This window comes from Euleptes europaea, chromosome 15 (assembly GCF_029931775.1).
Source record: "Euleptes europaea isolate rEulEur1 chromosome 15, rEulEur1.hap1, whole genome shotgun sequence".
NCBI classification, from domain to species: Eukaryota; Metazoa; Chordata; class Lepidosauria; order Squamata; family Sphaerodactylidae; genus Euleptes; species Euleptes europaea.
The window spans coordinates 26,985,988-26,999,103 of NC_079326.1; the positions used below are offsets into that span (position 1 = coordinate 26,985,988).

At 40.4% G+C, this 13,116-nt stretch overlaps 1 protein-coding gene across 1 annotated transcript in view; it reads left to right on the plus strand.

Moving 5' to 3' along the window:
• KIF5C (kinesin family member 5C) overlaps nucleotides 1–1,873 on the plus strand; it is a 94,716-nt gene extending 92,843 nt beyond the window's left edge. Inside the window, exons 25-26 of the mRNA XM_056861357.1 lie at nucleotides 68–181; nucleotides 1,758–1,873. Of these exons, the coding sequence (XP_056717335.1) occupies nucleotides 68–174 (107 nt within the window). The 3' untranslated portion in view covers nucleotides 175–181; nucleotides 1,758–1,873. The remainder of the gene's footprint in view (nucleotides 1–67; nucleotides 182–1,757) is intronic.
• The last annotated feature ends 11,243 nt before the right edge of the window (nucleotides 1,874–13,116 follow it).

Here is a 13,116-nt window from a genome sequence, read left to right on the forward strand (position 1 = left end):
GGGGCAAAAAACAGTATATAGCTGGTCTGCATGCTAATTTTTTCCAATTTTGATTATTCTCTTGCAGCCAAGCCTATCCGCCCGGGTCATTATCCAGCATCTTCTCCTACAGCTGTTCATGCCATCCGAGGAGGAGGATTGTCCAATTCAAGTTACTACCAGAACATGAAATAGACACCAGGTAGATTCATGGCAACCTGTTTGCAGTGTTCACTATTTTGACATCACTGAGGAGCTCACTCTGCCAGTCCTAATTCTCACTGGGGGAAAAAAAATCTTCATGTCTTCTAGGTGAGTGGTAGCTATCTACCACTACCTTGAATACTGGTCAGCATTTAAAAGCCCAACAATTGTCACTGACTGTGGAAAGAGGGGCATAAGGTTAGGACAGAGTGTCAAATGGACTTGGAAGGCCAATGGATAAAGGGCCATGTCAGTACTTTCCCTCCAAAACAAAATGGCTCTTCCATCAGAATTAAACAATAAACCAACTGATTCACTGTTTTAGTTTCAACAAGTTAAAGCCAACAGCAGCTGGTTTCCCTCACAAGTTCCATGTGCAGTTCCAGGCCATCAGAAAGCAGAACCCAGCACTCTGCAGTTGTTGTATTGCAGCCTTCAAATCTATGCTGCAAGGTGTGATATACAAACTTATGAGTAACTGTCTGGCATTTGAATGCAAATATGATATTGGTCTAGTGCCAGGTCCACAAAGTGCCCTTTTTCCTGGATGCTGGCCACCATGTTGCAGGCATATTTACTAGGAAAAGAATGGAAGTGCTAGACATAATTTTGTTTGGTCATGGCAGTGGTTCATTTTGGTATATGAAGAAAGCATCTCAGGAAAAGTGGGCTAGAAACACTCATTACAAGTAGTTGGAAGTAATGCCATCACATCAGGAATGGGCTCTAAATGATCCTCATAACAGTCCCTGCTACATTTTTTAAAATATTTGAAATGTTTATCAAAGGCCGAATCCCCAGGACACAGTTAACTGTGCTTAAATCTATTTTAAATCAGTAAGACCTGGGTACGCTGAATTGTATATAAGTATTTTGAAGCCAGGAATTTAATAGATGGGATAACAAGATGGTATAGAATGATGCTTCAGATTAATGGGTTTAATTGTAACTATTGGCATTCTGTTTTAGGGGCATCTGGCATATTTGGAGAATTTATTGTTGAGGTCAGCTTGGCTTCATAGGGCTGAATTTGTGGCATCACACCTGTGACATGCCCTCTGCAAGGAGGCCTACCAGGTGCAATCTTGAGGAATTCTTCTACATTTTGAAAAAGGCCCATTTAGTCTCTTGGGCTCTTCACTGAACTGAATACTAGCCAACACATTTGTTGCTATGTTAAATCCATTTGTTTTATTATTTTATCAACTCTGGTAATAAAATCGTGATGAAATTTTGATAATTGTTCAATACTTTGCCACCAAATATATTTTGGAATGTTGGTCGTTGTTTTCTGGGAGGTTCTCAGGCTTCTTAAGATTCAGTTAAGCAAAATAACACCTTAAAATAAATAAATAAATACAAATATGGAGAATTCTTCCCTTCCTACTTTTCTTTTTATTTCTTATGGTATTATGCTGTTTGAAATGTTTGCATGTGGAAACAGTACTGTTCCCTAAAAACATATTGTACTGGGGTGGGGTGAAATGCTCCTTGCATAGTATGAACATACTTTTTGTAGAATGTTTGCTTAACAAGTATTGACTTTTCTCTCCATGTGTGTGTTGTTTTTGCAGATCTGATGCCACTCGCATGTGAGAATTTATCATCCGTTCACTAGTTTTTTTTTCCCTTTGGGGACTGGACCTGTACTCCCTCATTCATCGTACGCTTTCTATAGCCATCTGCAGTGCACCAGTTTCAGATTTCCACCCCAGCTTTGTAGAATCTCCATGGGTACAGAAGCGTGTCCAGCCCAGCTTTTCTTCTGAAACCATGTACAGTGTATCTAACAAACCCACCTAAGATAACAATAGGAGGTCCGCCGCTCAGTCTCTGTCACTGACTGACTCAAGTTTGACCCTGTTGTGCCAGTTGTGTTGGCGCTTCTGTGCTGGTGCCACCGATGCTTTCCCCCCCCCCCCCCGGGTTTTGTTTCATTTTGTTCTGTTTTAAGTACTCTGGTGCATCAGTAAAATCCTGACTCCTGGCATCCAAGAATTAACCATTCAACAACAAAGTGCCGCTGAAAGCAGGTTGATTGTGTTCCATCACAACTTTCTGATTTCCTGTATAATATGCGTATTACTTTATATTTTTGGAGGATGACAGTGTGTAGTTATATGGGTTTTTTGGGGGGAGGGGGAATTAACATGCTTTCAAAACGTAAAGTTCCCCAAAAAAGTTTGGTTTTAATGTACTGGTGAAATCTTTGGACTTGTATTTAAAAAGAGGGGGAATCTAACAGAACCATTAGAACGCTTGTGTGGTGATGATCATACTCTAGAGACATAGAGGGATAGGCTGTTTAGCTCAAGGGGTCACGAGGAGGCGTCAACATCTACGAATTTAGCATCTGCTCTACGTATGATAACACTTTAAGGTTCTCTGGCAACGATGTGGTATCATGGTTGGGATTTGTAATGGAGTGTATCTGAAAAAGCAACTTTTACAAGAACAGCTAAAACCATCCCTTCCCTCCTGTAACTCAGTTTCCGCATGATTTTGAAAGAAATCAGAAATACGGCCAAAAAAAATCTGTTGTACTATGAATTTTTTTTCATGGTGTTCAGGAGGGGATAAGTGAGCATGCTTCCTGTGCAGTGCAAAAAGAAATACATTGCTGGAGGATGTGTTTTTGTTTGTTTGTTTAAAATTTATACATTTATAACAGTATATGATGGAACTGAGCAATATGCAAGTCTGCCTAGGGATAGTATAGTTTTAGCGCCTTCAACCAATAGTGAGATAATTCTTTTGACTTCTCTTTTAGTGATATACATAGAGTGTCAGACACATATAACCATAGAAGATATAGGTAGGCAGACAGGTGGTAAATTTGTTGCATTGACTGTTGTGTTTTCTTTCACTTGTTACATACATACATTTGCAACTGTGCACATAAAAATATATTGTGTCTCATTCCAAAAGGACTGATTTGGAGTTTTTGCTCCTTTAGTCTCATTTGCTGCTGTGGTTTTTTTAAATTTTGCATTAAGAGTAAATTTGGAGCTTTGGAATGTGTTCGGCTGATACTGAAAGGTAATCTGCTCTAGAGCCTTCCTAAAGATTGTGAATTAACTTCAGGCATTTTCTCCTGATGCTGCTTAGAAGCTCTCAGATGTAGCAAAACAAGATTGGGATTTTGTTTAATTTATTACGGGTTGCACTATTTAGGGGAGGGGAAAGGGGACACTTTTGTTATGTATTTAATGAAAGATTGCAAGTTTTGCATTTGTTTAATTTATTTTAAGTTTTTTTTTAAAAAAAACCTTACGTTTTTTTCCCCTTCTTAATACACATGTAATGCACTGCCAGCAAATTTTAAGTGTGAATTTGCCATATCCAAGACCCACTTCTGGGAATAATGTAGCCAACCTGTCAGTTTTATATATAGGTAAAATATTTTTAAAAAAACCAACAAGAAGCCTCCTGTTGTTTCTCTTGCAAAAATGGCTGTCTTACTGCCGCTCTGCATGTCACAGTAACTACAAGTAGGCTTCTTCCATGTGGCAAGTTCTCCAGAAGCAGGCCATGATGTTTAGTGTGATTTACTACACGGACTGCCCACATTATGCAGTACAATGTATATAGCAGCAACATTAGAGAGTGCCAGTGATGTTCTGTATGGGCAGCTGCTGTAAATGTTATGGCTACCACATGGAAGCCATGCAGAGGATGTTTCATGCAGCCTTATCATGGCTATCGATGTGTAGACAAGCTCGTAGAGGGAAATGCACACCATTCAGAAAGTGTTATTCTTTTTTCCTAATTAAGTAGCTTTCATGTAGCTGAGTTGCTGTGGAATGCATTTGTGATTTTTTTCTTTGACTTTTGTGTGCTAAAACTTGCCCAAATTCTTCATGCATCAAGATTATCAATGGAATCTGTTGAACATTATATGTGTGCATCTCCATTGAAATGAATTGAGACTCAATACGGTGTTTACCCTAGGGCTGCATTTAGTGATAGAACTTCTGCTGACCTGCATAAGAGAGTGTCAATCTTGAGCCTCATGGCAAAATTATCCTTGATGCTCCTCAAGGGAAAAAATTTCTGATGCTTCTCTGAAACAGCTAGTTGCTGATCAGCCAGTCAGTTCATCTAGTTGGAATCTCTTGGTTGAGGTATCAGAGTTTCCATTGTGGTTCATAAATGGCAGGTGAAATGTGGAAAAGGCATACCGTTACAGCTTAATTTGTGTTAAATGTTCATATATTTTGATATTCGGTCACTTTGATTTTATTTTGCTGTTACATTTGCTTTATGAATCTAATTTTTGAAGCACTGTCACATTTTACAGCACTATACTTGCAGAACTTTTGTATGTGGAAGCTGAAAACTCATCTCTGCTATATGGACATCTGTAATCTGTGTTTTGTTTGCTTTATATTCTTCCAGAGGCCCCCTCCTTTCCTCTAAATGTTCAAAGCATTTTTTCCAGCTTGTAAAAAATATATTTGAAGAGCAGAAACTATCTTGTATCTAATATTGAACAAGTTAACACATGCGCCGTTCTATTGGAGGCAACTGCAGTGTGGAATTCCTTGTGCTCATGATTTTCTTTTCTACTGTGTCAAATTTCTCATTCTGCTAACTGCTTATCTTCAAATTCACTTATTATTTAATTGTCCTTTTGGCACTGAGAAAAATGGAAATACCATGACAGATATGTGTTCAATGTGTTTTTTGCCAAGCAAAGGTGAGAATGGATTATCTTGAACATATTAATTCAGGCTACATTTGTTATTTTAAAGCTGCTTGAGTTTTGATATGTGCATGAATGAAGAACTACCTAAAAACAGAGACAATTCCTTTTATAACTGATTTCAAGTAGACAGGATCCTCTCAATCCCTCCCCCCCCCCAAAATTAACCTTTGAATTCATGGGCTGCTTTTAATAATCTGGATTAATTTCGGTGAGCCCTGGTATGTGTTACACCCAGTAAATCCCATTGAAACCAGAGATTGTGGAGTAGCTTACTGAAAAGTTAACCCTAATTATCTTATTATTTGGGGCCAGAAAAATACAAAAATCTTTTTTTTTTTTAATGAACTAGTCACTCACGTGAAATAATGTCTACAGGATGATTATCTTCTCCTTTTGCTGGATAAGTGGCTTTATTTGATGCCTTTATTAAACTAAAAACACATTGGACATATGTCTTTTAAACACTCATATAAAAGGATTACCACGTCCCATTTTTATGTCTTATTCCTAAATACCTTCTGTGTCTGTGATTTTTTTAAACACATTTAATAGTGGAAGATGTGGAAGAACAATAGGGTTTCAGGCATTCTGTAGCTGTATACATGTCTAGTTTGTAAAGTGTGTAATGTGTATTCTCTGGGATTTATGTATCTGTACAATAGCTTGTTTTAGGGGGGAAATGAAATGTGGGTACTTTTTCTGATGGTTACAATCTGGGGAATTGCTACTATTATCAAAGATGCTGTGATGAATCAAACTCTAACAGCTGAGCTCAATTTCCCCTTCCTTCCCCATGGATAAGTATTTCAATTTTGGTTCTAAAATACTATCTATTAAAATTATGTATGGATACACTGGCAGACTGCATGAGGTATCATCCAAAAACTGTTAAAGTGGAAATAAAATTGAAGTAAACTTTATCTTGTTGGTAGCATTTGTGGTATGTGTTCACAGTGGTGTTGATTTCAGCACGTCCTGTGTTACAGATGGCTTTTCTTCATTAATCTTGTTATAGTGGAAAAACAAATACCTGAAGCAAATTGAATTCTGAATGATCTTTGGTTACCTCAGGGGGTTCCCAGTTTGCCGGTCCACACAATGCTCAAGCTACTGGCCCTAACTGATAACCCCTTAGCATGTAATTATCAGGCTTTGGGGTATCTTTATTACAGGTTTATGCCAATCTTCCTCCCAAGGAGCTCAGCCTCCCCTCCACTATATTACCATAATATCCCCATGAATGGGCTAAGGCAAGATAGAGGGACTGGCCCAAGGTCACCCAGTGAACTTCATGGGCAAGTGGAGATTTGAACACAGATCTCCCTCATGTAACCACGGTACATCTCCTGCAATCCAAGCTTACATATCTGAGGGAGCCAACCAACCTACAGTTTAGCCACTTACAGTGCATTCCTAAGGAGAGTTACTCCAGTCTAAACCCATTTCTTTCAATGGGCTTAGACTGCAGTAACTCTCCTTAGGAATGCACTGTAAGCCTCTGGAGAGATTGTCTGGGACATGGGTGATCCAGTGTTCATAAACCCTGCATTCAGTAGCAGCTGTTGTCATTGCGGATCTGTTGAAGAACAAAGAGGATAAGGGGACTCAGTATGTAATTTCTGCTTGCCAGATTAGACTAGCTTTTTGCTTCCACCTGTTGTACCTTACCTTTTTAATAAAGAGTAATTAAATGAAGCCCAAATCCAGCAGATACATTGGGGATTCAGGTATCTCTGACTGTCATTTGATGTTGCCCATGGAATGATTCCCTCAGTCAAAAATAATGTTTCAGTAGAATTGTTCTGACTAAACTAATGCAGCCTCTCCTGGTATGTTGCCCAGAGAAGCTAATGTTCATGTAATACCACCTTGCTGGTGATCCCTGGCCCAAGGAGTATCCGGCTGGCCTCGACCAGGGCCAGGGCCTTTTCGACCCTGGCCCCTGCCTGGTAGAATAGCCTCCCTAATGAGATCAGGGCCCTGCGGGACCTTCAGGAGTTCTGCAGGGCCTGTAAGACGGAGCTATTCCGCTGGACTTATGGTTGAGGCCAGCGACGGTTCTCATTAAAATTACTGGCCTCTCTAGTCCTCCCCCCCTTTCCCCGCTGCTGAGCACCACCCCTTCAATACCACCTTAGGGTGTGGTTAGATTAATTTTATTACAAATTTCCGTCTCTGGAGTTTTGGCGCCATTGAGGGGCATTATTGGGCTGTTTTAAATTGTATTTTAAACTATTTTAATGGGTTATTGTTTTATTGTGTTTTTAGACTGTGTAAGCCGCTCTGAGCCCTACCTTTGGGTTGGGGAGAGCGGGGTAGAAATAAATAAATAAATAAATAAATAAATGCCAAGCCTCATCCACTTAACCGAGCTTGTGCGAAGATTGAGAACAAGGCTTACAGAGATATTACCAGACATCTCTTAAGTAGTACACACAGGTTGCCTGACACGGTACAGGCTCACTCAGAATTTTTGCCTTCTGAAGCTGCCTTTATACTCAGATCATAGGTCCATGTAACTTATTTCTGACTGGCAATGGATTTTCAAGATCTTAAAGGTCCATCCTAGTCCTGCAATTTTAAAAGAAGAAGAATAGAATCATAGAGTTGGAAGGGACCAGCAGAATAATCTAGTCTGCACAATGCAGGAAATTCACAAATACCCACCCCAGCGACCCCTCTATGCCCAGAAGATGGCCAAAAAAAGGCATTTCCCTGGGCATGTAAGAAAGCGCCACAAAAGCCAAACACTGATGCAATCCTTCCTTCTCTCCCTCTCATGATCTGCCTAAGTTCACAGAATCAGCATTGCTGACAGCAAGCTAGCCTCTGCTCAAAAACCTCCAAAGAAGGAGAGTCCACCACTTCCAGAGGAAGGCTGTTCCACTGAGGAACCGCTCTGTCAGAAAGTTTTTCCTACTGTTCAGCCAGAAACTCTTTTGATTTAATTTCAACCTGTTGGTTCTGGTAAGACCTTCTGGGGCAACAGAAACAACTCTGCACCATCCTCTATATGACAGCCCTTCAAGTACTTGAAGATGGTTATCATATGACCTCTCAGTCTCATCTCCATGCTAAACATACCAAGCTCCTTCAACCTTTCCTCATGGGACTTGGATACAGCCCAAAATCGCATTTGCCTTTTTAGCTACCTCATCACACTGCTGACTCATGTTCAGTGTATGGTATACTAAGACCCCTATATCCTTTTCGCACATAGTACTACCAACACAATTCTCACCCACCTATAATTATGTATTTGATTTTTCCTACCTAAACACTGAACTTTTACATTTGTCTCAGTTAAAATTCATTTTATTAGATTTAGCCCAGTTTTCCAGCCTGTCAAGGTCATCCTGTATCCAGGCTCTATCTTCTACCATATTTGCTACCCCTTCCAATTTAGTATCATCTACAAATTTAATAAGCATCCCCTCTATTCCTTCATCCAAATAATTTATAAAGATGTTGAACAACACAGGGCCCAAGACAGATCTCTGAGGCACTCTTGGGGTGCGATCTGTCAACCAGTTACAGATCCACCTAACGGTAATGGGATCTAAACCACATTTTACCAACTTGTCAACAAGAATATTATGTGTAACCTTATCAAAAGCCTTACTGAAATCAAGATAAACTGTCCACAACATTCCCCTGATCCAGCGAGTCAGTAACTTTATCAAAAAAGGAGATGAGGTTAGTCTGACATGACTTGTTCTTGAGAAACCCATGCTGGCTCTTAGTAATCAGACCCATCCTTTCTAAATGCTCAAGGACTGACTGTTTGATGATTTGTTCTAAAGCTTTTCCAGGTATAGACATCAAGCTGATGGGTCGGTAGTTACCCGGGTCCTCCTTTTTCCCCTTCTTGAAGATGGGGACAAGATTTGCCCGCCTCCAATCTTCTGCCACCTCACCTGTTCTCCAATAATTCTCAAAAATAATGGACGGGCTCGGAAATTACATCCATGATTTCTTTCAGTACCCTTGGATACAATTCATCTGGCCCTGATTGTTTACTAGATGTTTATGTACCACCCCTGTGCTGATCCTAGGCTGCAACTCCCTTCCCTCATCATGTCTTCTGTTTTTGCCATGTTGAGCTCTATTTCAACTGCAAGAGAAGACTAAGGAAAAGTCAGAATTGAGCAGTTCTGCCCTCTCTTCATCACGTGTTACAATTTCACTTCCCTGTCCCTGCAAGGGGCCTACCATGTCCTTGTTCTTTTTCTTACTCTGAACATAACAAAAGAACCCTTTTTGAAATTGTGATTAGCATTTCTCGGTAGCCTAAGCTCATACTGAGCTTTGGCTTTTCTAACATTCTCGTTATAAGCACTGGTTATTTGTTTATATTCATCCTTCGTTATAAGGCCCTTCTTCCATTTCCCAAATGAGTATTTTTAATTTCTCAAATCATTAGAAAGCTGTTTATGGAGCCACCCTGGCTTCTTTAGGCTCCTCCCATTTTTCCTTCTCATTGGAATTGTTTGTGATTGTGCCTTCAATATTTCACTTTTAAGAAACTCCCACCCCTCCTGATCTCCCTTCTCTTTCAGTATTTCTGACCATGGGATTCTACCCAGCATAACTTTAAGTTTGTTAAAATTTGCTTTCCTAAAGTCCAACCTTTATGCTATGTACAGCTTTTCCCTCACCCAAGATTGTAAATTCCAGAATTACATGGTCACTACTACCCAGGATGCCCACTACTTTCACCTCATCAACCAGTTCTTCCCTGTTGGTAAGAACCAAGTCCAAGATAGCAGACCCCCCCCCCCCCGTTTCCCTCTCCACTTTCTGAAAAACGAAGTTATCCGCAAGACAAGTCAGGAATTAATTTGACCTTTCACTTTTAGCAGTTGGACTTCCAACAGATATCCGGGTAATTGAAATCTCCCATGACTCCTGTGTCCTGTCCCTTTGAGAACTTTGTAATCTGGTCTAGGAATATCTCAGTTAACGCCAGGGGGCAACAGTACTAGGGACACAAGTATATTTGTTTCACAGAATTCTGGCTCAAACAAGGCACAAAACAGGAAGCATCAGTAAAGGCACTGTGCAACTGTTTTTTGATATGGATAAAAGAAGAGACATTGATAGACATTATAAAGAGTTGTTAAGTCACTTACTGGTTAATAGTAGAGTAGGGGTTTTGTAAGCGGATATTAGATGCAATTATAAGGAATAACGGTTTATACACATAGGACAGTTCATTCGTTTGTTGATTGGTTGAGTTAAGTTAACTTATATAATCGAAACGAAATGCAAATATACGAGATCAGATTTATTAACTATGTTCTATAACTTTTTAAGGGACTATAGTTGGGGTGGTGCTTAAGAAAGTGGGTAACTACGGGCACAGATGAAGAATGGAAAGAAATGTATACCTTCCCTATATGTTTTTCTCTCCTTTTTATTTCTGTACCCCATAAATATAAAATAAAGGGGGGGGGGGACACTGTGCTTCCTTTGACAACCTCCAGCCATATTTGTGGACCACAGAAGTTTTCTAGCCTGATAGCTCTAAACCAAATTTCATTTAACTTCCACTAGATGGCAGTCACAACAACTGTATATACTTATTGTACTGTCAGAGAAGCTATAGGCAAGGCATAGCTTTTTAAAAGGGGCACCATTCTAATGAAATTCTGATTATAATCAAGCATTTTATCACTCTTATTTAAAAAAGAATGTTGAGTACTTGAAAATCATTAACAGCTGCAGGGGAAAGAGATAGATGCACATTTTGCAACTTACGCATGTTCAATTTCTATTTAGAATATGCAAACCATTTCCCATAGTTATCTTACATTAGGACAGGAGCAATATTCAGATTTTTGTTGTTTTCCTGGTTGCAGTTGATGTATATGTAGTCTGAGAGGTTTTTGTAATTTTTATGTAAGCCTGGGACTCCTCTGCCACCAGTGTGCTAATTAGCTTTGCAAAATGAGAGAAATAGCCAATTACTGCTATTCCATATTGTTTTGCATTTTACAGAATTAATTGCATTCTGTACTTCCTCTGCGTCATGACCCTTTAATGTGGCTGTTTTTTCCCCATAACCATATATACATAAGTCTTCCTAAGGACAACCCACTACACGCATCTGACGAGGTAGGCTTTAGTTAACTAGTACATTGTAAGTCTTCAATCTGGTTAAAATAGAACTAAGCCATGCTGTATATAAATTTTGATTTGTTACAAGGGACCGGAGCAATGCAGTCTTTTATATGTTTGCACAGAAATAAGTGTGAATATTGTTACCTGATCCTATGCATTTAACAGTGCTATCCTAAGCTGAATTACACCCTTCTATGTCCACTGATTTCAATGAATCTAGAATGAGTGTGAAAGCTGGACATTGAAGAAAGCTGATAGGAAGAAAATAGATTCCTTTGAAATGTGTTGGAGGAGAGTGTTACGGATTCCGTGGACTGCCAAAAAAATCAGTGGGTTATAGATCAAATCAAGCCTGAACTTACCCTAGAAGCTAAAATGAGGCTATCGTATTTTGGTCACATTATGAGAAGACACAAGTCAATGGAAAAAACAATCATGCTAGGAAAAGTTGAGGGCAGCAGGAAAAGAGGAAGACCCAACAAGAGATGAATTGACTCAATAAAGAAAGCCACAGCCCTCAATTTGCAAGATCTTAGCAAGGCTGTCAAAGATAGGACATTTTGGAGGACATTGATTCATAGGGTCGCCATGAGTCAGAAGCGACTTGACGGCACCTAACACACACAGCTCTGCTTAGGATGGCACTGTATGTCTATGATTTAGATGAGCTAACTCTCCTTACAAATAAGCTGCATTATTCTAATTCTGTATGTGCTTATTTGGGAGTAACTTCTATTGAACACAATGGGACTTTATTCTTGTGTAAACATGCAGAAAAGCAGACCGTAAGTTTCATCTTGTCAGAAGAATTGCAACCGATGTTGCTAGCGGTGTGAGGATTCACAGAGAAGTGAGAACTTGTGTGAGAGGCCAGCAAGTTGGTGGGAAAGTGCTGAAAGGCTAGAGATTTGCTCTCCTGCTGTTGTCCCAACAGGATGGTTTGTAGCACAGTGTGGAGGAAGGGAGGTATTCCTTTCCCATCTTTTCATTCTCATCGTAGACCTTTTCACACAACATCCAATCCACTGATATTGCAAGCACATAGAGAAGAGAGAGGAAAAGCAACTTCTCCGGCATAATGCTTAGAAGCCTTAGAATGTCTAACTAAGACTTGGAATAGAGAATATTCCTGAGGCCTCTCTGTTGAAAGCCCTCCCAACCTTCAACCGTTGTCTGCCCTGCAAGGTTGGTAGTACCAGCTTTCTTCCTTCATTTCCTTTACACCAGTTCTGAACAACAAATGAGGAATATCTGGTGCTGAAACTTTAAAATAGCGAATCGGGAAAATTCGTAGCGTCAAGGTGTCTTGTGCCTCTGAAAGGCTCGATAACACCATTAGGCATCCAGGTGCGCAAAGCTCTTTTTTGATGTGCATGCTCTAACACAACGCCCGCCTACCCTACTGGAATTTTAAATTCACCTAATTTGAGGGGAGGCAGCTTCTTCCACCTCTTTGTCCCCTTTCCTCTTCACCCGCTTTACGTGAAGCAGCGGCAATGTCCTCTTGCCTCGCCCAGCCCCCCAACGCATTTTACTCCTTTGAACTCTACTGTTTCTACTAGTCCCAGGGTTTCTACTTGGTGAATCTCTTGCGAAAGAAAGAAGTGGATGACTTTTCAAGGAAGCTGGCCACTGTGTGTAAGAAGGAGCGAAGTTGAGGGCAGATCTTGCTGGGCTTTCCTTAGGACTTTTATGCAAGGCTGTATCCCCTCGCAGTCACCTAGGGTTGCCAGGTCCCTCCTCGTCACCAATGGGAGGTTTTTGGGGCAAAGCCTGAGGAGGGCCGAGTTTGGAAAGGGATTTCAATGCCATAGCGTCCAGTGGACAAAGCTGCCATTTTTCTCCAGGTGAACTGATCTCTATCAGCTGGAGATCAATTGTAATAGGAGATCTCCAGCTTAGGTTTGCCAACTTCCAGGTGCTAGCTGGAGATCTCCTGCTATTACAAGTGATCTCCTGCCAATAGAGATCAGTTCACCTGAAGAAAATGGCCGCTTTGGCAATTGGACTCTATGGCATTGAAGTCCCTCCCCTCCCCTCCCCAAACCCTCCCGCATGTTGAAGAGGGACCTGGCAACCCAACTCCAGGTAGTACCTGGAGT